The 26,895-nt window shown below is 47.8% G+C and overlaps 2 protein-coding genes across 15 annotated transcripts in view; both read right to left on the reverse strand.

Moving 5' to 3' along the window:
* Positions 1 to 5,875: 5,875 nt before the first annotated feature.
* On the reverse strand, positions 5,876 to 20,455 carry ROGDI (rogdi atypical leucine zipper). 2 transcript variants are annotated; one of them, XR_011134719.1, is made up of 12 exons: positions 20,320 to 20,433; positions 17,673 to 17,744; positions 16,206 to 16,288; positions 14,841 to 14,895; positions 13,847 to 13,927; positions 11,342 to 11,437; positions 9,544 to 9,642; positions 8,903 to 9,016; positions 8,060 to 8,109; positions 7,401 to 7,527; positions 6,665 to 6,832; positions 5,876 to 6,124 (listed from the first exon to the last, which is right to left on the reverse strand). XR_011134719.1 is itself a non-coding variant. In XM_068908645.1 (11 exons), exons 1-11 carry the CDS (start codon positions 20,368 to 20,370, stop codon positions 6,791 to 6,793), a joined length of 870 nt encoding a protein of 289 aa, XP_068764746.1. In that variant the 5' UTR covers positions 20,371 to 20,455; the 3' UTR covers positions 5,876 to 6,790. The 2 variants fall into 2 exon arrangements, 1 of the variants encoding a protein (XP_068764746.1); XM_068908645.1 differs by having other exon boundaries at positions 5,876 to 6,832; positions 20,320 to 20,455.
* A 2,905-nt stretch (positions 20,456 to 23,360) lies between these two features.
* The window catches only part of GLYR1 (glyoxylate reductase 1 homolog), a 28,537-nt gene continuing 25,002 nt past the window's right edge, over positions 23,361 to 26,895 (reverse strand). For all 13 annotated transcript variants that reach the window (XM_068908659.1, XM_068908658.1, XM_068908657.1 and 10 more), the window contains one exon: positions 23,361 to 26,796. In XM_068908659.1, coding sequence (XP_068764760.1) covers positions 26,722 to 26,796 — 75 coding nt within the window. In that variant the 3' untranslated portion in view covers positions 23,361 to 26,721. The remainder of the gene's footprint in view (positions 26,797 to 26,895) is intronic.

A 26,895-nucleotide genomic window follows, 5' to 3' on the forward strand; every position in this document is an offset into this window, starting at 1 on the left:
GACCCAGACCCATGAGGCTTCCCCAGGTGGTCCCAGGGGCCATCCCATCCACATCCCTGCCACGAATGCAGACCCAGGAATGCCTACCCACTCGTGCTAGGTGGTTGTGAGAGGCCCCTGTCCCCCCCCACCCCAACCTGCGCCAATAAATCCTTGCCAGCTTGCAGATAAAGGGCACTCCAAAAGGCAGATTTCCTGGGGAGCCTGGCTGCGAGGGGGAGCTGGCACCTTGCATGCCAGGCTGGGGAAAAGGAGAGCTCTGCGGCCAGTGCCCCTTCCCTCAGCTGGCTCCCAGGGCTGGAGGCCCTTGCACAGGGCTCAGACCCAGGACAAGGTTACGTAGACCCCACAGTTGTCAAGAGGAGGAGGATGTGTGGCTAAAGGACATTTTTGTCATCATAACAGCAAGGCACGCTCATCTGAAACACCAAACTCAGCAGCGAACAGAAGAGAGGAAAGCAATTTCAGCTGGATTTGTCATAGCTCAGCCCCTTCCTGCCAACAGAAGACGACTTGGATGTAACCCAGGAGAACATAAGTGCAGCTATGGCCCCCTTATGTAGGGGTGACACTTGACAAGAAAAGGGGAAAACAAATAGGATGCAAACAGAGAAAGGGAAATTGAGTGAGACCAGTGCTGAGATGTCCTCAGTACCTCCACGGGCAGGCTGTTTGGCAGCCAGCAAGACAAGGAGCATGTGCTTGCACCCCTGCCCTACAGACTGCTTTCTGCTTTGCTCTGTGGACATTGTAGGTCTGTTGCATCTCAGCTCTTCCAATCCTGCAGTCTGAGCAGGGGAAACTGAGGCAGGAACAGCTGGCAGCCAGGCAGAGCCAAAGGGGCCAGATCCCAGCTCAGCCAGAGTGGACTGGGACTGCTCCCACACCCGGGGAGCAGGCTGGTGGCCTCTCCTGGTCACATCAACTTCCCAACCTTTCCCACTTTCTGCCAGGGCAGAAACAATCCCAGATCATCACAAGACCCTGCAGTCAGTGGTGTTAAAATCTTCTGGCAGCCTGGGTTCAGGCCCTGGGGCCACCCGCAGCTGCTGTCTGGGCCACAACTCCACAGGCCTGGCATGGCCCCAAAGCTTGCTTGTTCCTCACACTGAGGCACCAAAGGGGACCGCAGCCACATGGCAAAGGCACGTGCCACGTGGCCACTCTGTTTCCATCATCCCCTCACTGGGCCCTGAGCTCACCCACAGGCAGCTCCCGCCTGTGCCACAGTGGCAGGGTCGGAGGGGTCAGGCACAGGTGCCCACTGTGGTGCCACCACAGGCCTGAGCCAGGAGGCCTCCATCACAAGCTAGGCTGGGCCATCAGGCCCTGCAGCCTTTGCTCATCCCAGGAGAGGGTGGGAGGGTTGAGGATCCACCTCTGCACAGGGCTGGCACTAGCACACTGGGAAGCAGAGCCCCAAGAGCCACCAGCACCCTGGGAGACGCTCAGCTGCAGAAGCCCTCAGAGGAAGGCTTTCTTCCCCGCACCAAGAAAGCCCTGTGGTTCAGAGAGCAGTCTAGCTTCCCAGCCCAGTGCTATGTGCTGTTCGGGGCCAAGGCAGGGGCCAGGATGCCCCAGGGAACTAGCTCTGCCCTGGGCGCAGGGATTGTGCTCCTGCTGCTGCTGCGACTGTGACTCCCCAAACCAACGCAAGGTGATAAAATCCAACCTGCTCACCGCTACATTCCCTCCCACCCTATCATCCTGGGCCAGCAGCATCAATGCCTTGGAGCAGAGTGCAGAGCTGTGTATGCCCCAAAGCCCCTCTGCCCTCAGGGACTTGGAATATATATTAGGTGTCCACAGCCACAACCGCACCATCTTTCCTGGTCTCAAGAGCAAAGCAGGCCTGGGCATGCCTGTGGGGTAGGTTGGAAAATACTCTACTGAGTCTGAATGGCAGCATGCTCAAAACACAGCAAAGTACAAAAAGGACCAGGCTGTGCCACTGCCCTGCTACCTGCAGGCCATCCCTCGTTACCCAAGAATGGGTGGAGCTCCCAAGTTGAGGGCCACTCTGCAGTAGCTGCATTGCCCGATTGCCTGCCCATGGAAGGACTTGGGCGGGGGGGGGGGGGAGCCCTGGCTCGATTCTGCTCTCCCTTGTGGAAAGGGCCACTCCTGCCCCAGGAGAAACATGACCCAGCCCTCAAGAGGGTATACTCACACAGGGAAAGTGATGGGGAAGGGTCTGGAAGTGCCTCAGCAGGTACAAACATGCCCAGGCCCTTGGCACTGTTCTGGGGAAGGGAAGGGGTACTTCAGCTTGAGTGTGGACAGAGCGCAGAGACGATTTTTACCCGTGTGTTCACCCCTGTGCAAAATCCTTCCCCTCCTCTTTACAATGGCACATCCCTTTTCAAAACCACCAGGTTCCCAGAAGGAAAGTGGGCATAGACAACCTGGTAATGGAGTCCTAAACCCACCTCTGCCTCATGGCTGGACAGAGCCCAGGGTCAGCAGACAGAATGACGCTTCCTACTAGCCTCCCTCTGCTGTGCCTCCAAATCAGACTCTACCTTCACCTTGAGTGCCAAGAGCTGTCCATCTGCCTCCAGATCTCCTCTGCAACTTCAGCAGTTGCTCTTCCTCTTCTCTGCATGAAGACAAATGTGAACCTCCCTGCACAGAACACACAATGCCAGCCCAAACTAATAGGTTCACTTGGGTCAAGCCACTCCATAACCCCCACAAGAAACAATACACTAAGGCAGACTTTTCTGCTACAAACCACAGATCATCCTCAGCCACCCCACCCAGAGCAGAGCCTTTTCCAGGCTCGCACCCACAGATAACTAAAACATGTTGTGGGGCATCCTCATGTTAAGAACTCTTCCAGGATGGAAGAACGAGAGGCCAAGGTATGTTGCTTTTCAGGGTCTTTTGATCCAGTCCTTCCATTACAGGTTTAATTTCCAGCAGGACTAAACGCAAAGTGTAACACTGTCCCTGGCTGTGAACATCCAATAAAGGAATAAAGTATAACCACAGCTTCTAGGAACTTGTAGTTCCTGTAGAGATATTTGGAGCGTGTCAGGGAGCCAGTTTCCCTTATCTGCTGCACCAACTTTAGAAACAGGTTTGCCTCACCCTGCCCAGGGGACACATAAGTCTGCGGAGATGAAACTGCTCTGCGCCAGGGAACAGCAGCACCCTCTTCCCTCTGGTCTTTGCAGAGGATGCCTAGAGCACCAAAGAGAAAGCTTGCTCTTTATCCCGAAGATTAGCAATGCCTCCCACTTGAAAAGCATCGCCCCCCTACCCAGCCTCCTTACAGTCCTGGGTGGAGCCAGATTCAAACTGGTGTAGTCCCTGCTTTAGGGTTATACTCTGCACCCCCTTTGGGGTAGGGTATGTACAGAGCAAGAAAGGCCCACTTCTGTCCCGAGAGCCTTGATTCCAGCAGAAGGCACTCAGAAACACAGCCAGGTACCTACTTGTGAGTGAGAGCCACGGTACATGCCCTTCCTTGTCAGCTGCCCCTTACAATAGTCTTCTGTAATGTCAAACCATGTTTTCACCATAGCTGGAAGACAGGATGAGGTGATGGGTGTTAGGTACCATTCCAAGCAAGTCCTGGCAGTGGTAACACCTGAGTAGTTCGGCCTCAGCACACACAAATACTTTCAAGTTTCATCCCCAACTCCAGTAGAAAAAGGATTATATCTTAAAGCATTTAGCCTTAGTTGAGCTCGGCAAGGAGACATTCCTGTCTGCTCTGTGCTGATGTTGGGACAACTATCCCTGCATGCACTCATAGAAGGGATAGCATGGGATTCTGCTCGCTCTCTGTCAGGATCCGTGGACAATGCAGGAATAGCTGCTCAGACTGAGATAGGCTAGAGGCACTCATAAAATAAACTTTCTTATTGCTCTTAGTCCATGGTTCTGCTCCGTCATTAGCTTGCTGCAGTGCGCACGTGCAAGCTGCCCAACAGAAGTGTAAACCATCTTAGTTCAATCAAATCTAGTTTATTTTTCCGAGACTATGTAGAAGTTGACCACCAGAGGCCTACGGGTCAGTGTCTTCTGTGGTTCCAGCACTAGCAGCATCCCGGCAGCAGAAACAAGCGCTAGATTCCTCATAAAGGCAGGTAGCCAAAGGATCCAGCAGCAGATTTCTACCCGCTTCAGAAAAACTGAGGATGAGCCAGAGGTTCCCTGGGCAAGAAGGAGAACTAAGGGTGCCACGAGAAGTTTTGCTCGTGAAAGCTATAGCTTCCCAAGAGGGAGCTACATAGAAAAGAGTAAGAGCCCAGCCCAGGACAAGGCAGATGGTCTGGAAGACAGTGAAGATAGCCTAGCCTTCACTCACATACCTCTTGTGTTGCTAAACACTTGCCAAAGTTCGTGGCCCAGAGCGCATTTGAGTCAAAATTTATGAAGGGAGGGGTGAGCTGCCAGTACCCACTCACTGGTGCCAACAACGCTATTGCATTAGCCCATCCAGGCCTCTCTACCTTTCACCTTTCATTGCTAACACATTTCTGAGTCAGCCTGATATTCACTTGTAGGAACTGTTACTGCCTGCAACCTGCGATATAAGCAATACTCTGGCCCCAGTACTAACCCCACTGGGCTCGGAAAGTAAAGAACTCCTAGGACCTTGTGACCTTTTCCTCTGCCCTCAGAGGCTAAGTGGGAAGAAGAGAGCCTGTTATATCTTTTAATCAGGGAACAGTTGTTTTACCTTTCAAATCACTGGGTACCAGCCAGGGCTAAGTGCCTCTTCTTCTTCTAGGTCAAATCCTACCTACCCTGCGTTATCCTGTTCTTCTATCACATTAGCCAAGGCAACGTCATGTAGCAGCTCTCATTGCCACAGAACAGTTCTCACAACACAGCCATTGTACATCAGTCAGAGCAGGAATCAGGACAGCTGTTCCATCTTGCACACTCCTGCCCTCCAGAACTGAAGGAAACTATTTTCATCAGAAGGAAACGACACACACTAGGTTGCACGTTACGTCCTTGACAGCAGGAAGATGGGTTGGAGAGGATGTAGCAATACCGATTAGATACACTAGTGTGAATTCAAAGAGGAGCCTCCACCCACACACAAGCAGGGTTAAAAAGAAGCTCAGACAGCTCCAGAACACAGCAGAGAGGTGATTAACTATCCAAATACTCTAATCTGAGAAGTTGTTAATGGTGAACAGTTCCATACATGTCTAATTGCTCTCCAAGCAGAGAAAGGTCAGGAACAGAGCAGGGGCTGCTAAATGCATATACAAGGTCACGACCACAGCCAGTTACAGGGCTAATTGGCCAGACTCATTACCAAGTCTGCTATTGCATTAGCCCATCCAGGCCTCTCTACCTTTCACTACTAACGAACGCATTTATTGATCAGCTTGATATTCATTTGTAGGAACTGTTACTGCCTGCAACCTGCAACACAAGCATGCCTTGGACTAAGCATAGCACCAGCTGTCAAGTCCACAGACAAGGAGGCTGCAACAGTAACAAGGCTGGCACTACCCCAGTCAGGACCTCAGGGGCCTCACAAAAAGGCAGAAAGGGAGATCACTGGCAAGATAGGTCATGTGTGTCCAGAGCAGAGATCTATGCAGCAAAATCAAAGCAACATATCTACCTCTCTGTTTTGAGCAAAGAGCCTTGGATAGTACTTTGAACATACCAGGAGCCTGCATGCAGTCAAGACAGGCTCTGAAGGCCCCAACGTCTTGTAGGGGCCTACAAACTATATGCTCAGGCTGCACAAACCAACCCCGTCCTTTGAAGAGTTGCAAAGCTCTGCCCTCAGAGACCATTAGTCCCTTCTCTTCTCTTCACCCTACCCAAGCAGTAATCCAGCATGCCCAAAATCAGACCTAAGCACAGCCATTCACTTGTAAAAGACCACAGAGTCTTTGACACTCTTTATTCTCAGCACTGACACCTCACAGGAGCATGGCAGGTCTGAGGATCTTTATTTCACAGCTATCACTGGCTAGAGGGATGAGTTACATACTGTAGCATCCACAGATAGGCAGCAAATCATAGGAACAACTTGGTACTCACTTTAGGTTTAATGACAGGATGTGAGAGTGTGAACCCCAGCTCTGCTCAAGGTACTGGGGCAGCTCCACACGCTGACAGTGAAAACAAGATATTAAACCTGGAAAAAAAACAAGTGGCCCAACTAGGGCTTAGGAAAAAAATATTAACATAGATGATCACATTGTTGCCAGGGAAAAAAAGAGTTCAAACAGCAGCAAGTAAGAATAACCCCAAAGGGGAATCAATAACCTGGGCAGGGACAGAACAGACAGGAAAGGGAGAAGCTTAGGCCTAGTCAAAACTTCAGCTGGACCAAGTCACAACAACATATCTCACTACATGGAGCAGCATGCCCTGCACATTTTATGAAGGTTGAAATTAGTCTGTCTTCATCCCTTCCCAGCCAGCTCATAGCCCAGCAGTTAGTTACTGCACTATGTACAAATACAGTTAGTGAGTGGTCCACAGCCCTACGTCATCCCTCTCAACAGAATAATGTAGATCATCAGGGGCTTGCAAAGCACTGACCACAACTCCCATGTGTGAAGACAGACAGGCAGAAGCTCTTGCCAACCACACAGCACTGCTTGGTGTTCTGCTCATGCAGCAGTCTCAAACAAGGCCACTGAAGGTGTGTCTCCAGAAACACTGGACCTACCCTATGGTGGGACATAGGGCAGTGAACCACAGCACTCCTCCGGCTGACCTGGACTTCGCTGACACACGGGAAACAGATAGGGAGACAGTGGTAGTGCTGAAAGGGCTTGGGGCCCTCCACAGAGAACTAGTACGGTCTGTAGTTCCAGTAACTGGAGAAAACTGAGATCTGGAAAGCAAGAGGAGAAACAGTTAAGTTCCTGGATCCTCCAGACCATAGAAGAAAGAGCATATAACGAGCATGCTAAGATTGAGCTTTACAGCATTTCCCAGCACTGCATTTCAGAAGGGCAGATTTGCTGCTGTCATCCCTGGAGCTTGGAGCACAGTTACTTGCTCAAGGTGGCAACCCGGTCAGCTGCAAAGCTGGAACTGAACTTTGGTCTACCGCAACTTGATTTACTAAACAGGTCTCTATGCCTCTCCTCCAGGACCCTGGCATTTCCTAACATCCAGGTAATGACTGAGAACACAAAAGCTTCTACATGCTCCTCTCCATCTAGTCACTAGGTCGGCAAACACATCTGCCATGCTACTACATCTATCCCAGAGGGCTGTCTGCTGGCCAGTGCCAACCAGCTGCTTGGCTCCAGAGTACTGGAATGTATTCATCACTTGTTTTCTGTGCAATTTATGTATATACACTGAATAAAAATCTGATGTGGTGTTAGGAGCTCTGAAGTCCTCTTAACACCTGGAGTCCTTTAAAAACAAAACCTCTTCTCTAAGGCCATTACCTTGTCCTTTAGCTGCTGGCAAAGCTGCAGTGAAACTGTGAAGAAGACAAGGGCATCATTCAACCACGGGACAACACATTCCACTTTATGAACGTGGCTGACTTCATACCTCTGGCTGCCAAACTCACTGTGGAGAAATAAGAGCACAGCTTCACACACAACAACTTAACTCTCCTCTTTCGTCATGAGATCACCATGACTTCTACTACATTTAAAACAACACCTGGCAAAGTTACAGAATGAAAACTCTCAGTCTACTTTTGATCAGACTCAGAGTTGAGCAAAAATTGAACAAACTTCAGGTAGGAACATTACCGCTTTCCAGGGAGGAACAACGCAGGAAACGCAGGTGGCAATGACAACAGGTTAATGCTCTTTTTGGCTGACAAGTTCAGTCTCTTGCCAACCTCACCGCAGTCTGTGCGCGGCCTGTATCCTGAAAAACTGTATCTCTGGGCCTCTCTGGTCGAGTCATTAAAGAAATGATGTTATGGGTACACATGCATTCACAGACACATCCACAGCAAGTAGCTCAGTCCTGCTTTTCCACTTAACAGATGCTCTCTTTGGGCCCTATCAAAGCTGCTCTCAGCCATTTCAATCTTATCCTCAGCATCCTCCTATGCATGTTACGCAGCCCTTGTAGCGACAGTACTTACAACATGGCTCCAGGATTGTGCAGAACAGACCCTCCAGCAGGCTTGAAGTTCTAAAGGAGAAGGCAAAGGTCATTAGGAGTTTGACATAGTCAATAAACTACTTAGAAAGAGAACAGTTACATTACAGTTACATTAGTCTGACATCAGGAAACACCTGTATTATGCCTGCCTGCGTAAGACTAATTAACACATGGAATCTATGACATCTGACTCCTTGCTTCTTCAGAAAGAAAATTCTACACAGTGGCCGGGTCTAACTTAGCTCTAAATTTTAGCACTACAGAAGTAAATTCACACTGATCTGAAGATCCAAAAGAAAAACAGAAGATGGATTTTAGGAGAAACATCCTTAAGGAGGGATTGTATTTCATAAACCTTAAAGAGTTTGACATCCCTTATAAACAGAATTAAACTGACCCATTATGTAACATGCTTGATGTACAAACGTGAAGCAGAAGAGTAAATATCAAAACTCCATTGACAGACTCCAAGACGCTACTTTGATTGAAATTGGATTAATACAACTACATCCTTCCAAAATTATGAGAAATCATCAATATATATTGCAAGATAAAGCATTACTTGGCAAAAAAAAATATAGTTACTGGCTTTCTCCAGAGTACTGACACTTCCTACTTGACTAAGCGGCCATGCACCAAACTAGATTTAGATACAGCGTTTCAGCTGCAGTAGATCTAAATATAGGCACTTAAGAGCAGCCACAGTCATTTCTGCATTAACTTATGCTTATAAGCAGTATACTATCTAACAGTGCAATCTCTTCCTCAGGGAGGAGGGGAGGGAAAGGTGAATAAAGGAGGCTGAAGAGATAGTAGGCATCACCTTGGTTGTGCTGGGCTGCAGCACATGGAGTTGGTAGACAGTCAGGCACAGCTTATTCAGGTTAATATAGAAATTCACAAGGATATCTGGAGGCAGAGCAGGGCTGAACATTTTCTGGAGAGAAGGTAAGTTTCTTTATCAGTGAGAGGACCATTATTTCTAAAGCTAGGAAATCATTACCTTTTTCTAAGTGATACTGAAGTTACCCCATAGTGAGAGAGACATTAGGAAAGCAAAGAGACCAAGCAGGGAGATTAGCATGCATGTAATGGCTGTTCCTTTTGCTGCACCTGATCAGACGGTGCAGGTATGAGCGCTGGTGACAGAAGAGGATGGAGCAACACTCATTGATTTCTCTCATCAGCACTCACAAGGACAAATGAGCCCAGGCAAGCTTTCTGGGCAGAGACCAGAACCTCTCTCAGAACTGAAGTCCTTATGCCCAAGTCATCTGCTCTCCCATAGGGAGATATAAAGCAGCCAAAAAAGCCACTGAGCTCAGGGTTTTCACCTACTGCTTTCTCTCTTTTGGCCTCACTAAAGGGGCACTTCTAAACCCCAATCCCACTGGAACGCAGCACAATATCCCGGCAATTGGGTGCTGCCAGGTTGTATGCAGAACTAGACCACCACATACTTACTGTGAGACCACTGGAGGCAATCTCTGGGAGAGTCAGAGTGGCTGGAGTGGTCAGCCGATTCCGGGCTCTCGTGAGCTGTAACATCACAGCATCCATAAGCTATAAGATAACGTAAAGCACACTACTGAGCGGTGATCCCTACATAGGCATGCTGCAGAGTGCTACCGCCTTTTACAGACATTAAAACCAGAACAAGCCAAGTGAAGGAGGATCCATATAAATACTGAGCCACTGCAGACCAAAGATCTCTTCACCCATGGTTTGGCTGGACCTGCAATCTGCTTGACCAGTGCATGTAAGCTAGGGGCACGTCCTACTAGTTGTAATTCCTTATCTCCTCATCAAAAACATATCCATTACACTGACATCTCTTGGAGGTTCTCTCTCTCTCCCAGAAGTTCCTCTGTGGCAACAAGTCACCGGAAGTGCAGACACCACCCCTCAGGAGCTCCTGGCTGCTCCTACAGTGTGCCAGCATGGAGTCTGTCATATTCTATCATTCTGAATCCCAACCAAAGTTTGTTTTACTTCAAATTTTTCCTCAGAGAGAGGGTATTTGCATTCAAGAGAGTTCTATATCACAGTAGAGCAAAGTCTTTGTGTCTACACATCCTTTGCACAAGGAACCAGATGGGCAGGGAGTGAGACCTCTTGTTTCAAAAAGAAGAACTCCTAAGTGCAGTTAAACTGTTACCACCACCAGAGACGTTTGCGAGAAAGGCCAGGACTGTTCAATACCAGTGAATATAGAGGTAATAGTCATTCATTACATGAATGAGCAGAGAGGATGAAAGCAGTTAACGACATCATAGAAGCACTGACAAATACATCAAATGATCTTCTGAACAGCAGGCATTGAAGAAAGAACAACTTGCAATCTAGTTCTCCGCCTCCCCACATCACAGAGGAAATGACTATAGAATGGGCCCTCATATTCATAACCACCTATGAGCTAGGGTACTGGAGAAAAGAACCAGCTTATCGTGGGCCCAATCCTGCCAAAAACACGACAGTCCAAAGACTCTAGTCAGGCAAAATTCCTTTTCCAGAAAGCAGTGGGAAGCAACACATGTCTGTTACAGAGCTCATGACTGCTAAGATGAAGGCATTTTGTGTTAAGATCAACTTCTCCCTCCTCCCTTCCACCCAAAGTAAAAAGGAAATAGTTTTACTTACATATCTCCTTCTTGTTGACAGCCTTTGCCTGTGTGGAAACTAAATACGCTTAGCTTTCTTACGTTCAATACTGTGGCGAGTTCTAATAAATGAATCCAAACTCTGTGAGCATTTCCAAGCAGAGGGCTGGGCTCTCTGCCACACAGCAGCTGGTCTGCACCAGACAGCATCACCATTACTGGCAAGTGAGAAGGCACTTTCAAATCATCAGCAAATCATAAACAGTAACCATAATCTCTTGTTTGCTGATGAGTGCCTCATTTCTTCTGTTCCCAAATGCACTGACTAACTGGCAAGAGCATGACTTATATAACAGTTTCATCTAGGAAAGATCAGAGGAAATGCTCTCAGAACACCACCATTGTGCAACAGGCCACTAACTGCTCAGCTAGTCACTCAGTGATTTACAGCCATGTTTCTGATGCCATACTGGTATGGTTTCATATCAAATATGAAGCAACTTGGATACTCCTTGACAAAGGTACATATGCCTAGGCTGGCAGTTACATTTCCAATGGAGACTCAAGATAGTAACATGCACTCGCAGTGTTTTTAAAAAAAAAAAAAAAAGAGGAAGAAAATAGGCATGTTCCTTCCCAACTTGAGGGCACTTTCTTCTCACCTTGAGGACCTCTGAGCCCGTTTTGAACTGGTAGTTTACGTCTCTATTCATAAGCAGGTAAATTGCTTGGTTAACATGGTTTCTAGCATCCTGGATCTGCAAAAGTACAAAACACAGACCTATTAAAGAAGCGCTCACTACAATATATACTAGAAAGTAGAGGTTGCCCTGACCATCTCCTTAACCCAAAGGAAATGGTGACTACTCAAATGATGTTAAGGCTATCTTCTTCTGAATACCAGACGCTTGCTGTTCAGATTCATTATTGCTCTCTTTGCTGAAGGACTGAAGATAAACACTCATACCTACAACCTGGATTATCCATAAAAATAGCACTGCTACCCTGAAGGAACAGAGATGCCAAGCACTCCCATCCTGAGAGCGCTCCAATTGTGACTGTTCGGTTACGGATTCTCACTGCTGACAGCATATGGCAGTCAGGTCTAGCAATATGAATAAGGATCTCTTCCTTCGGTTTGAGCTCTGGTAGTTCTTATGACATATGTTATATTAATAGCAGCAAAGACTAAAAAACATTAATTTCTATCATAGTGTCTCTGGCAGCATTTCAGAGCCTCTTCAAAATATAACTGTAGGGGTTGAGAACTACCACAAGCCCTGAGAAGCTGCCATTGCACAGCTTGCGTAGAATTTGACCAGACTCGGGACACAGCTAGCAGGAGTCCCTCTCAATCAGGAGAGCCTGAAGCTAGGAGTCCATTACCAATGCAAGATTTATGGGTGCATCCCAATGCTTTTGTGGGAACCAGAGGAAGAACGAAACGGCCCTGGGAGAAGGTGACTTATGTTACCCAGCTCCAGGGAAGAGCAACAAAACTGGAGGGGGGGGGGGAAAAAAGGCATAAAGAGGTAAGACACAGGGAGCAATAAATGGAAAGAGCAGCAGGCAAGTCTATACGAGAGTGCCTCCTAGGAGATGGATAACACCGCTTGGGATATTTGCGGTTTGATACATTTATACTCCTCCTAACCAATGCCAGTTCCCAGCTCAACCTTGTAGAGGCCTCGCTGGCACGGATCGGAGCGCTAGTTCTTTCTCACTCTGAGCTCAGGAATCACAGAAGAGCCCTACCCTTAGAGGGCACAGGAGGCTACAGAAAGGAAAGAGATGACAAAATCCACTGACAGGCTGCACAGAAACTCTGCAGGTACTCACAGTATGGCATCTCTCAACACCATCATCTCCAGTCTTTGCACCTCCCAAATGCTTTTGGGCAAACTATATAGAACCTGGCAATGATACCAAACTCAGCAATGCCAATCTTGTCATTGCAAGGACTCGCTTCTTCATTTCTATTCCTCCTTGATTTTGCTCTGTTTTCTAATCTAGTTCCTCAAAATTTTCCCCACCTGCACTACAATTTCTTATCTATGACTTTAACTTTCTTTGCACAGAAACTCAAGACTCCTCTAACTGGCATCGCTCACTAAAGCGAGACTTGCAATGCTTCATTTTGAAAGGCTCCTTCTTACCCAGACAAGACAAAGTAAATGCTGCTACACAGAGGTCTTTAGGCATGCACATTCCACATGTAAACGACATTAAAATACAAAATGCTTCCAAGTAAATAAAGGAAGATACTTTGCACAAAAGCTGATAGAAGGCCATCCACAGAGCAGGAGTACAAAACAGGATTCACTGCTGAGCATTATCACAAAATCTCCCTTGCCTTGCTGCAAGGCATAAACAAACTCAATTCAGCTCTGCTCTTAACTGGTTGAAAGTCAAAAACAAGGCACAGTTCAATTTGATGTTAGCATCTAGAGTAGATAATTCTCTAGTTTTCCCACATGCTTACCAGGTAAGAGCTTTCACTCTGCTGCTAATAGAGCCATTGCAAATTGCACTCAAAAACCAAGTGCTCTGATGACCTGCACTGGAAAAATCCAAGCTATGGCATAGTGAAGTACATAAAATACATCTTTCTCCAACCTGCCCAGCTATGGCAGAGTAACCACGAGAAACTAGGCCTTCAAGTTCAGGCACTGGATGCCCTGAAATCAGGCATCTCCCAGCAAAGAGATGGGAAGAGAGTCATTGTTCTGGCTAGTCACATTCTTTTCACTCCTTAACAGAAGGAATTCAGCTAAGCTACAGGAGCACAAGGCAGTGAGATTTGCTCTCAGCAATAAGAAATGCTTCTATAAGAGAATGAAAGCAAGTTACTGAGCCAGCTCAAAGCCCCAGAGCTACTCTTTGCCCTGCTAGCCTTGGTTTTACAACCAGTCACAAAGGCCAGTACTGTGCAGGCACCTAGGCATTCCTCCTAAAGTATTATGACTACTGCAAAGAAAGCCTTCAGCTTGCCAATGCCTCTCTACTAGCACCATAACTCCAATTTACTTTCATCTGTTTTCTCCCTCACTTTTCACCACTGGAGCTAGATAATGTGGGAGGGAGAGCACCTTCCCCCTCTGACAGTAAGGGGCTACACATGCAAGCACAGACTCTGCACAAGGACGGTCACCTAAAGCTAACAGTACCTGCTGCAGTTTCCACTGTTTGTCCTCCCGAAATGCAAAGTGTACGAGCTGATTATTTCTGGGCATTTTCAAATTAATGTCCTTGAAGAAAGAAACAAACGTGAGAGCAAGCCACCCCAAACACAGAACACGGGATCTGCCATTCCCACCCCATTCTGTCTCACAGATTGCCTTCGCAAGCTACTGAAAGCAGTCCTGGCACAGCCAGAGCCTCAGTCCTTTTCCAGCAAGAGGTTAATACAGAGGACAAGTGAAAAGGCATTTAGTGAACTGGGACCCAGGTACAACGCACCAGCTCAACTCAGAAGGCCCCAAAGGAAATCTGACATTGCACAATATAGGCAATATAGGCAAAGAATCCCTGTAAAAGTTCACTTCCTCCCCCACCATAGAGATTTTAGAATTATTAGCACTAGCAGTCATCATCATATCAACATACAGCAGTCAGAGACAGTTCTTTCTTGCAGGCAAAGAGGTAAAATTTTTGCAAATTGAGCAAGTCGATGGGGTTTACACAGGGTGGACTATGGACTGTGACTTATCTAGCTCTTGCTCCCTAACTAGGAAAGGCAATGTCCCAGCAGAGCAGCACGCACAGGGAAAGACAGAAACCAGCTCTGCAACGAAATTTTACCAGGTCCAGAATTCAGCCACTGCAATCCTAAATCTAGGCAGCATGGCAGCAGCTCACAGACTGCCCTCATCCAAACAACTCAAGCTGGGGGCATCTCACATCAAGTGCACAGGTCAGCCAGTACCACAGCTATCGTAAAAGCATCCATGGCATTGGCGCAGCTTAGGGAGCAGTAGCCAAGATAAGCTAATCACCATCAGAAAGGCGGACTCAAGCTGTTGGATCTTGACAAGTTCCAACAGTTGCTGAAACGTTAAATATTTAAGGCCTACCTTAAATAATAAGGATAAGCATAATAAGGAAGAGCACTCCCTCATCCCTCGATGCTAGTACAAAGCAAGAGACATGGCAAGTACTCACTGCTTGACACAAGGCATCTCCCTGCAGCGTTAACACACCTTTCACCTGGTCTGTGCTGGAATGACAAGAAAGATCTGGGCAACAGAGGTCACAGGAGGCAAGAGGCACCGACAGAAACTGTCAACACAACACCACCCCTCCCCACCCCGTGCAGCCAGCCAAGTTCCCAGGTTAAAACACTGGAGCAGAAGAAAAACCATCCCCATTACTGGGCAGGAGTTTGGTTGGGGGATGCAGATGAACTCTCCAGAGAGGGTCTCAGGTTCCGTCACAGAACACGCTTTCTCTGCACACACTTTCAAATCCCCAGTTCTTGGCTTCTTTTTACAGCTGCTGTCATATTCTTTATGAGCCACCTAACCGCCCTGCCTACAACATTAAGCTCTGTTCTGAGCCCAGCTTATTGCATGTATCACCTATCAACAATTTGGTTGCTGTTAAAAACAGCTCCAACAGGAGCAAACACAAGATACGGATTGATTACTGACACAGGAGTGCTTCGTGCTTCATATATAAGTGGAAAGAATCAGTGCCCCCTGCTTAAGTGCTCCCCATGCTGTTTCCAAGGACTAAGTTCCCCTATTTGGCAGCAAGCCTACGAACTCTGCCAGAGTGCACCTCTTCAGACAGAGACCTATACTGAAGGTCAGAAAAATGAACAGCTACTTTGGATGCAACTTCAGAAGAACTGCACTTCAGCAGCACCTTTTGCACAGGTGTTAGTTTGCTCTATAACAAGTAGATTAATCATTGCAGTTTAAGCAGATTAAGACAAAGGTTAAGGTTTGTCGAAGGTCAGAGTCAGAAACTGAGCCAAGGCCAGAATTCAGGTCTTTTAACTCAATCCAGCAGCCCGGGGAATTAGTCCGATTCCCCTTGGCAAGAACTGCACTGACAGTGGTGCCTCGATGCAACACATGAGCATATGGTCAGGAAATAATGACTGCATCATAGATTTCAGTAGGAAACTGCACAGGTCTGCCGAAGGCAGCCCCTGGAACACAGCAATAACCTGTAAGTTAATCTTCCATGAGAGTTTGGATCTTTTGTTTTTGGAGGAGTTTTTCCTCTTTGTTTTTTAAAGGTCAAATCTTGTATTGAAGAAAACCCCTCTGCTCTGGAAAAGCCATAGAGACCTTCAGTGAAGATGCTCAAGTAATAGTTTTCTTTGGTATAACAGGAAGTTTCCAGGGCAGTCACAGGCATTTTGTGGAGTAGAGGATAGCAGAACCAGCTTTCTAGCGCTCCCTCATCTCGTCAGTGGCTCACCTCTGGCAAGAAAAGCCAAACACGGCCCCCCCCTCCCCCCCCACCCAAGAGCGCTGGCAGACCAGAAGCAACCCACTGACAGGGGCAACCACTTACCCCAAAGTGCTCAGCACAAAGTTCTCCTGCTTGATCGTTCCTTCCGAGCCACTCACCGGCAGCGCAAACCTGTGAGAAGCCTCCTGCCCGACAGAGAGGACATAGTAAGTGCTGGAGTTTCCAGACCCGGGACAAAGACCACACAGGATCAGAAGAAAAAAGGCTAGTGAGCAGTCTAAGACAGCACAGTCATCTCTGCAAGTCTCCGGAGATCTGCCCAGCAAAAGGAGAGCAGGACAAAGACCTCCCCTCCTTCTCATCTGGGGCAAGCTTAGCACAGTAGGAGGCTCCGTTTGCTTCCTCACAAACATGTAGGGAAGCAGCAGGAAATTCACTGTTGCAGCTCAGGCCCCTACAACCAGACAACGATGTTAGCGATTCCTCCGGCTTGCGTGTGGGCACTGAACTTTGCACAGCAGGAAATTCCCTTTACACAGCCCAGTCCGTACGTGGCCTTCAGGCTGCCGGTGCCCTGCCCCGCTCGCAGTGCAACAACTGGCCTGGAACTACAGCGCAAAAGCAATTGGTCTTGTATACACGAGATAACCAGCCAGGGGGTCTGATTTTCTATACTAGCTGGCAACTATCCTCTTAATCACGTTTCATCTCGAGAACTGACCAATTCTTCAAAACAGATACTACAGATTAGCCTCACCTACTACTGAGCCACATTCTGAATCAGAGCTACTGCACTCCTACATTCTTTGGTACCCACCCCTCATCTTACACGTTTGTGTGCCTGCTTTTGAATCACCTGCTAACTCCCACTGTAACTTCCCAGGGTTAGGGGTACAGGACTGTTGAAAACTACTCTAACAGGAGAACGCACCTTATTCTCATGCATGTTATTCTTTGACCACTACATATGGCTGCATGGTTGCCAGTGCCAGCACAGAGAGAGCAGGACCTGACAGCCTACACCTGGGCTGGCTACAGATGCCTCAGGCCCATATCACAGTTCACTGTGCATTTCATTACTCTGAAAGGGGCAGGTACTCGCAGAGAAGTGGATATATTAAGGAAAAGATGGCTCTGAATGAAGAGGGCACATGCTGCTAACCACTGTACAAGTGCTGCCCGGTCAGCTAAAGGTTATCAGGCTCCTTTCTACCATCACACAACAGGGGTTTAGGAAGCTCCCGATTCTCTCTTCCAGAGATGTTCACACCTCAGGCAAACACGTGGCAGACGTGTCTGGCAGCCTCCACATGCCTTTCCAAAGCAGCTCTCTCACCAAAGAGGGCCAAGAACAGAGCAATCTAGGAGAAATCTACTTTATAACCGAGTCCCGAGAACCAGAGGGCAAGCAAACAGCGAGGACTGCACTGGACATGCACAATGACCTGCTGCCCCTTCTGTGCTCTCTCAACCAAGAATTTTTGCTCCAGTCTACCACCATTCCTCACGTACAAGAGCAAAGACAAACAAACTCACGAGACAAAAATAAATCAAGCAAATTACCCTTACCTTCAAAATATCCTGCAACTGTTTCAAGACAGCGTGAACCTCTTCTTGTAAAAGCCACTTAAATTCTTCTTCCTACATTATGAAAAGATAGTAATAGAAGCATTTGAAGTCCAGAGACTCAAGTGTTTGGAGATTTGAAGTCCAAACACTCAAACTAAGCATACTGCTAGGCACAAGTGGTTTACATCATTTGCTAAAAGGAAAAGAAAGCTTTTCTTCCATCTGATTTGCCTTGCTCTCCACTTTTCATCCACAGCTAAGTGAATTGCCCTTATTCCTCTTTCGACTTTGTTCAGTGAAACAGCATTCATACAAAGCATTGTATCAACAACTAGAGCGTTAAGAGGTAATAAACGGCACAGGATGAAAGTTTCATACCAAAGCCCAGATCCTGCCTTGTCAAAAGCTGGGACACCTTTTTAAGCTGCCCTCATATTTCTGCACTTTACCAAACAACAACAGTCTAAAAATAAAGAAAGTTAAATTAAAAAGGGAGGAACAAAAAAAAAAAAAAAAGCTGAGGATTCCCAATCGTTTGAGTAAACTCTGTAACAAACAAGTTCAGATCTGATGACAACACCTCAGACCTCAGCCAGTTGTCTGCTACAGAAAAGCCTGTATAAAGCAGATCCTCAGTACACAGCTAACCATTACTGTTAAAACCACAAGACCCCGGTCAGAATATCCCACGAGAAGTGGGGAAAGTAGTAAGGAAGGGACAACGAAGAGATTGAGACTTGCTGCCTTGTGAGAGATGAGGAATTTCCCATATGGAAACTACCGGAAAAGAATGCATTGCACATCCAGTGCACAGACAAATCAGAAAGGTTTTGGTCAATTCAGAAATTTAAGCCAGGTTAATGAAATCCCAGGCCCTTTGTTTCTCTGCTAGACAGTTCCTGTTTACCATGAAAAACAATAAATTACTATAGACTGATGTAGCAACAGCTGTTTATGCAAGAAGTGCTATCTGAACAAAGAGTAGGACAAGAGTAGATCTGTTTCAACACGTGTTCCTCCAGAAGAATTACATGCACACAATGAACCTGGGTTGGGTTCTGCTTTCTTTTGTACCAGTGTGGGTGCAGGACAACTCATATTCACCATTTATTCCCCTTTGAGGCTTCTGGGCATCACAGTGACATATTGAACTCCTTTTTCTTGTTCTCTGTAATATTCCACGGTGGCACTCACTCTCCTTGATGTTCCCAAAGGGATAGAAATCATGTGTTTAGAGAGTAGGCCTTTAGCACCTCCACCACCATACCGTGGCCACACAGGATGCTTTAGGTTGCGTTATCCTACTTCAAATTGTCACTGGCGCCTTTCATTCCCTCTAGTGAGGGCAAAAGATTTTCCCTAAGTATTCACTCCACAGTAAGTGAGTTCATTCATCACTCACTTCTGAGGACTACACGTGACGAATGCTAGTCATACCATTCCAGAACACTTCGGTTTTATAAAGATCTGGTTTTCTGTTTTTTTACATATTGCTTTCTGCCTAGTCTACATGCATACCTGAACATTTCCCTCTCCGGTTATGGAATTTTTACTACTTCCTCCAACTCACCTCCGTGGCTATGTCTGCAACGTCAGCTGATCAGTGTTTTGTTTACGGCTCATCAAAAAACCAAAGTTGCTTTGCCACATCTGCCATTAGCTATGCCTGACGCGCCATGAAGCGGCGCGCTGAACTGACTAGAGCAAGATTGAGGTCCTACAAACACATTTCATTATTTACCCACATGCACTTTGACCATCCGCAGTGCTGACCTTGCCCAGGACTCGCTCAACGACTGCGCAAGGAACAGCAAGCAGGAGGAGAGCCCACCCTCACGGAGTCACAGAGCGGCTGAGGTTAGACGGCATCTTTAGTCCAACCCCCCCTGCCTAGGCACCTAGTCCAACCCCTCTGCCCAAGCAGGGTCTCCTAAAGGAGGCTGCCCAGGATGCTGTCCAGGCAGCTTTTGAATACCTCCAAGGATGAGGACTCCACAACTTCTCAGTGCTCAGTCACCCACAGAGCAAAGGATTTTTTCCTCAGGTTCAGACACAGCTCCCCGCGTCTCAGTTTGTGCCTACTGCCTCTCGTCCTGTCTCTGGGGAATCACCCTCGTGATTCTTGGGGAGAGAATACCAGAACTGGGGCCAGGGAGGGTCAGCAAATGGTTAAAACGGAAAACACGCTATTGCTGGAATCCGGAGGAGAAACAAGGTGCCTTAGGTGGCCTCGGGAAGCAGCAGCAGTTGCAGCCAGGCTCGGCTGCGACGCGGGGCCACCGGAGGGAACATGAAACCCCTCAGAGCCCACACCAAACAAACGGCCAAACAGCGGAAAACGCGCGAGGGTGAAGCCTCCCAGCCCTCAGCCCCGCTCCCGCTCGGAGCGGCAGGGAGCAAACGCCGAGACGTGCAAAAAGAAGACAGCGGCGGCTGCCCAGGGCTGAGGCCGCCACCGCCGGCACCGCCTCCCCGGTGGGCTGCGGGGCCAGGCAGCCGCCGGCCCGCCCCAGCCGGCAGGGACGGGCACCGCCGCGGCCAGCCGAGCCAGGGCCCCCCCTGGGCCGCCCCCCCGCCGCGGCGCGGCGCGGTCCCCCGGCGGCGGGCGGGGAGCGGCGCCGCAGCCCCCGCCGGGGCCGGCACTCACCAGCACCGCCCGCTCCGCCGCGCTCGCCATCGCCGCAGCCCCAACCGCCATCGCCGCAGCCCCCGCCGCTATTGGCTACCGGCGCGGCCCGCGCTCCGCCTGGCTGCGCCGCAAGCGGAGCGACTGATTGGCTGAGGCTGTGGCACCGCCCCGCCCCCGCCGAGGAGGAGGCGGCCGCAAAGATGGCGTCAATACAGGCGGCGCCACCTCACCGGGGCGGCGAGGAGGTGGAGGAGGGCTCGCCGCGGGGCGGCGGCTGCCACGGCCGGGCCGCGGGTTCGGCCCTTCCGGGCTCGCAGCCTGAGAGCAGCGGCATGGCTAGAGGCTGGGGAGCAGAGCCCGGATCAGCTACTCAGTTTAAAAAACAAAAAAAAGTTCCCCTCACCAAATATTAAAAAAAACCCCAAACGCCATCCCGAGTGTGTTCAGCACGGCCGCCCCCTCCAGCTCCGGTGCAGCGCAGGGAAGGCCCCGGGGCCTGGGGTGCCGTCGGCGCTCTGGCCCCCCGCTCCACCCCTGCCCCAGCCCTGGCTCTAAGCACACGGCGCGGCTGCGAGCAAAGCCCGCCCGCGTTTGGGCTGAAGGGCTTCCTACTCGCCAGCTCAGCTGAGGAAAAGCATCTGCTAGAAGGAAAGGAAAGGGAAAGAGAAGTCAGGTTGGTTCTAGAGGTTTGGAAGTGATTTTCCAGGCCACAAATAGCCTCGGCAATTGCAAATGTGTTCAAGAACGCAGTTTAACAGCGTGGGCTGCACCACAGGTACTAGCTCTTTTCACGGGGTGGGGGCACGATGTGGTGGGAAACTTCGCTTTTGGATTATGCTGGGGCCTCACCCCTTGCCGCACCTGCGACAGAGGCGCACGCGGGGGTCTTGCTTCGCGCGGGCGCGAGCCCAGCTCCCGCCTTTCGAGCAGCACACCAAGCTCTCCACTGCCAAATTTCAATTCCTGGAAGGTGTTTCTTAGCTTTTTTTCCAACATTGTCTGCTCAAATAACTAAAGCCAGCCCAGCCATGGAAAGAATAGCTAGCGCACCTGAGCAACCAGGGAATCTTGGTGCTTGGCCCTGCTGAGTTCGCGGTTTGGGGTGAGGGAGGGAGTCTTAGGGAGCTGATACAGCTTCCACAGAGAGAAATTTTAAAAGATTGCTGTAGGCTAGCGCTGGAAGAGCACGGTGGGCCAGGGAAATGGAAGTGACAGGGGGAGCCTTGGTGACTGGAGGGGGAGAAAATGTCACCTCTTTTGAGAGTTTTAAAAAGCAGATGAAAACAACCAGTTCAGGTAACTAAGAGCATCTCAGAGAACTAGGGAGGGGAAAGGTTGTTGATTTTCACAGTCAGCCTTTTACAGTCTTTACTTCCACAGAAACCCTGTTAAATTCCATTTCATTTAACTGCCAGCTATTTTCTGGTATAACGTTTAATTTTAAGCAGTGCAGGAAACCATCTGTTTTAAAAGGAAATGATGGCATTGGAGAGCTTGCTTCCCACCCCCCGCCTTGGCCCAACAGCTATGACAGCCCAGTGCTTTGCCAAAGATAACTTGTTTACTAGTCTTACCAAGTCAAAGCAAGCACTGACCTGCCGCCATTGGAATACTTAACAGTTCATTGCCGCTGCTAACAGTACTAGCTAATCTTTGCACTGCAGATGCAAAGATTATTGTAATTTTTTTCTTTGATTTGCACTAGTCAAACCCATAGCTGACTGCACACGGGTTAAGATGCGCTCGAACTACACATACGAATCCTCAAGAATGGTTAAAGACTTTGAAGTCTAATCAGTTGCTTCTTCTCAAAGATTTTAAACTTGAAATGAACACCCTCACAGAAGTCTTGTCTTTTTGCTAGGCGGTGACGAGTTCTATGGCATCATACGTTTCTCTTCCCACCACCCCAGCAATACTACATTGTCTAAAATAAGTGAAAAAGTCAGTACCTGAGGAGCGTCAGACTCGCAGCTTCACTGAGGGCACTCCTGGGAGATGTTTCTTCTCTGCTCGGTAGCGCCGGCCTTCATGATCATCACTTGGCATAGCGCCAGCCGCTCCATGCCCCATCACTAAGTGCTCTGCGTTTGCATGTTACCGTTTCTCCCAAGATTGGCTGCACCTTTGCTCTGAAGTTCAACACAATCAAGTATCAGGGACAGAAGAGCCGTAAAAAGTCTATGAAATCCACGAAGCTGGGGGGTCCCTTTTCACATTAGATTTACTAAGCTAACAGTACTGTCTTCTTTACCATGTCAGCAAGGTGGGTCCTTGAAGTGAATGCATTACTCATTCACAGAGCAGGTGAAGCAGGAGCTTTCCACATTGCCAGCCTCTGCCGTGAACTGAAGCACAGCTCAGCCTCAGTGGCCTCGGTCCATCTCTTTCAGCGTTGCTTTTAGTCACAGTGTTAAAATGTATTTTCTTTCTTTACCTGTCATTCATTTTAACTAAGCATACCATTACTCAACAGCTCTCAGCACTAGCCCCTTACATGAAAGTTTCAGTATATTTAAGTTACCATGAACCATCTACTGCTATTTGACAGCAAATATTGCCTGGATCTTCAAAAAGCAGTATTCTAGGGCTTGCAAACTCTTCAGTTAAGGGCTCTCGTCTTCACCATGTTGGAAAACCCCACTCACTTCTGAGTCTGTATAAGGGTTGGTGCTCAAAAAATCCGTACGCTAGAAGAAAGGGTAGTCCACAGAGGGTAACTGGTCGGCCAGGCTCCCGACAGTTAGACAATGAAGCAGGTCGTATTTCTAATCGCTAGAAAGTTCATGAACCAATGCATCTCAGCCTTCTTCACTTTAAAACTAAGCTTCTGTCCTCCCCTCGGTCTGAATGCAGACGGCCCTCTGTGCCTGGAAGCTGGAGTTTATCCAAACTAATCCTTTGCCTCACTTGTAAGATCAGGCTTCTTCTACCACCAAGATGTTCTGTGAGGTGTTCTGCTGTTTTTCAACTCTCGTTTTTGAACGTGTGAGCCATGCACGTATTTTTTCAACGCTACAACACAGGTTGGAGGGGCTTTAGGAACTGCCACAAGAACATTGTGTTACCAAGAAAGGTTTTATTTTTTCTTGCCAGTAGCTTTGTTAATTGCACAAAAATCTTTTTGTTTTGCCATTTAAACATTTTCACACATCCTATTCTGAATGACAAACGTTAATTAAAAACAAGGCAAAAAAATAAAAATTCACAACCTTAATTAACTATAGGATCTATCATTGAGGAAAAAAGAAACTGCTTTTCTTACAAGCTTTTCACAAGTGTCACATTTTCTCTTTAAAAAGGAGGGAGTCAAAAAAAAGCAAATTGCTAAAACAGAAATCCTCATAAAAAGGAACTTTACAGAATTGTCAACAATATTAAGACAACATTGACTAGCCAGTTTTATTAGAGCATCTCTCAATCCACAGCTTTCCCCCCTTCCCTCCCCCAGATCTCAGGCCTAGGAACAGAATAAGATCCATGTTCAGAGGCTACAGAAATAAATACAAGAATCCAAGTGAGACTGACACTTCAGTCAATCTCCATCTGAAACGGTCCAGTTTTCACCATTTCCACCCCTCCTCCTCTCTTTGGATCCACTGCAGAGCTCTCAGTCTCCTTTTGCTCCCTGGTGTATCTTTAACTGTACAGTCCGCCAGGCAGCACCACACCCTCCAGCCGATCTACACCCACCTACCTAGCCAGAAAGCTGCAGCCAGACTTTTACAGGATAAATTACAGTGTTTAACTAGTCTGCGCCTGCCCCTCCCACATACACAATGGTCTCCATTTTGAGAACTACGGTGTTTCTGGAAAACAAAACCTGCAGTGGCAAGATGACTGCGGAGTGGTTCTGCCCCTCACAAATATGATTCTTTGAATTCACTACAAAATATGTCATGAGACTTGAGAGCTCCTCTTTTACACCTATCGTTGTCAGAGGCACCACAGAGTATAACAGAGGGAGACCCTTGATTAGACTGGCTCAGACCCATTCACCTTCAATCTATCCCAAGTGGCCTCTGCAGGGACAGTTCAGGGACTGCTGACGCAGCACAGTTCCACTCCTTCAACTGGATCTGAGACAGTATTTCCCTCCCCCCAGCCCCCACTTTCCTCCTCAAATACATCTTACACTATAAAACCTGTGTCCCTAAATGCACAGTTTCCCCCAGATGCCCTCACTGCGCAATCGCAATCACAATCACGTTAAGTGATTTCTTAACTGCAGTGTATTTAACCAAGGATTTCTGAAGCTAATTGCTGAGTTCTGCTGGATGGGGGAAGCGTAAGTATGTCAAAAGCAGGCTAATGGCTGGTTATCCTGGGTAGTTACATGTGCCTTTAATATGAATATCTACATGCAGAATGACAGTTGTACTGCCAAAGAAACATGTCTGTATAACTAATATTGTTCACATATACCACTGACAAACAGGCAAAGTGATGTGCAACAGATCTATTACTAGATGTTCACCACAGGACATAATGCATAATACAATATTAGCCCACAAATAATAGTGATCAGCGGAGGTGAAATATTCAACACAAAGTAACATTTACAGCATTAGGAATTAGATGTCATGTTCCATAACGAGTATCTGATACTTTCTCTGCTTCTTAGTGAGGTGCCCCTGAGCCATAACCTCATGTTGCCCAAAGCAGGATTGGCAAGAAATCCTGAGCCACAGGAAAGTTTCCCTAAACAGCCATTAAGTGCCTAGAAACATAAAACGGCAGGAGGGGCAGACCTCAAGGATTTAAAGGAACATGGTCTACTTGGAATTTGCCTTCTTTTCGTTCAGAATCCCAACCCACGGGAGGAGATTGTGTCACTAAGAAGTGATTTTGGCCAAGAAAGCTTCTTAGTGGCGTTTTACTAACTCTCAAATCTAAAATGCAAGAACCTTCCTAAAAGGCTAATACTGAGAAAATTAAAAACCCCGTGCTGTATGCATTTTTAGAGAGACAGGCATCCTTTGGACTCTGGGTCACTCTGTCAACACTGACAGCTTCTCTGCTCTTAAGCATTGGCATCTGCAGCTCAATTCCCACATTCCTTGGCTAGAGCTCAGCAGAAGTCTTAGGCTCCCATTTTCTTTACTAGTCTTTCTACGAGTTGGTATCTGGCCACAAGCAGAGTCAGAAGTACAGGGAAAACTCTCATGTTGCGCTAGTGTTGCAGCCAGAGTAGTAGCACTACAGACACGTATGGATAATCTGACATGTACAAAGATCACCAATCAGTACACAAAATACCCCTCTGAGGTAGGTAACTATCACCCACCTTTAAAGATGGGGAAACAGGCTAAGAGTTAAAATGACCATGCAAAGGCCAGAGAGATAGCCTGGAATGGAGCTCGAGACCCTCAAACTCTTGGCTCTACAGTCATTCCCCTCACCCCTTTCAGACTCATCACTCTGCTTGTGACACTGCTACAGTCCAAGAAGCCTTTGTAAATAGTAACTGCTAGGGTATATTAAAAAGAAAAAAAGAAAAAAAAAGCAAGACATAAATCAACATAAACTAAGGCCAAGAGCAACCCTAAGGTTTGTTCCTTCACCAAGCAAAATACCTCTGGCCCAGTTTTAAGCTGTACGCTTTTCTTACAGTTTTCTAGGCAAACGTTAATCTCCAATACTGTTTGTGGGATGGGTAGCCGTGATTAACCCGTTAGGAGGCTACATTTACACTGGCGTTCTCTCATTTCCACTAAGGTCTGTGTTCCCTAAGCTAAAGTTGTCTGTACAGGGGGAGGCATGGATGCAATCGGTTCTTTCTAACAGTATGAGGAATTTCTCCAACAAGGTGCCAGGAAGGTGGAGGTTTAAAAATGAAACAGAATCAAGACAGCGTTGCATGCAACCCCATTACCTTCTGGAACTGCCCTTCTCCTCCATGGGAGGTGCTTTGTTCTCTAACAGTGGGTGATGAACAGGAATGCTCCTCACCTTAATTGGGACCAAGGCCTTTACTAATATTCACAGGTAGATGGGACATATGTCACCTGTCCCCTTGATGCAGAGAGTCCAACACACACATTATTTCACAGCAAAGGAGAAAAGGGATCATTAGAAACAGCATCTTGGACAAGCATACAAAGAGGAAAACAAAAGCAGCCAAGCAGCAGATTTCTGGCAGAGTTGCCTCAGAGCTTCTGAACGAGCCGCCACTGTCCTGTTCCATGACTGTCAGTGCATGGCATGGATTTTCTAATCAGACTGCAACAATCCGAGCCCCCTCCTCCCCCACTTTGCCTCCAGGGGAAGGCTCACTGCAGCAGCTGCCTTCGCGGCAGATCTCAAAGTCTGTGTATAAAAGGAAATGGAGAGACAGAGATGGACTGGTCCAGAGTTAAAACCCAGTATCATAATAATATTAATCAATAATCATAGTATTAACAGTAAGAATGGTGCAGCCTAGTGGATGTAGGCCCTGTACACTGCAGACATATCGTTGTCCGATTGGTCCAATGCTTTTGCTCGTTTATAGACCTAGAGAAGACAAATTGGAAAAGGATCAGTGACTAGTGCTCTGAGTAATCAGAACAGCACAGATCAGAACATGCTGGGTCTTGTTTAGGCCACCTGTGT

The sequence above is a fragment of the Struthio camelus genome, chromosome 15 (assembly GCF_040807025.1).
Source record: "Struthio camelus isolate bStrCam1 chromosome 15, bStrCam1.hap1, whole genome shotgun sequence".
NCBI classification, from domain to species: domain Eukaryota; kingdom Metazoa; phylum Chordata; class Aves; order Struthioniformes; family Struthionidae; genus Struthio; species Struthio camelus.

What these genes read in the sequence shown, in the direction of transcription:
- ROGDI (XM_068908645.1), bottom strand. Translation starts at nt 20,370, where the DNA reads ATGGCGGTTGGGGCTGCGGCGATGGCGAGCGCGGCGGAGCGGGCGGTG. An exon ending in TTTGTGCTGAGCACTTTGGG is followed by an intron (nt 14,896 to 16,205) that starts GTAAGTGGTTGC and finishes TTGTCATTCCAG; the next exon opens with CACAGACCAGGTGAAAGGTG. An exon ending in GAGATGCCTTGTGTCAAGCA is followed by an intron (nt 13,928 to 14,840) that starts GTGAGTACTTGC and finishes TCTTTCTTCAAG; the next exon opens with GACATTAATTTGAAAATGCC.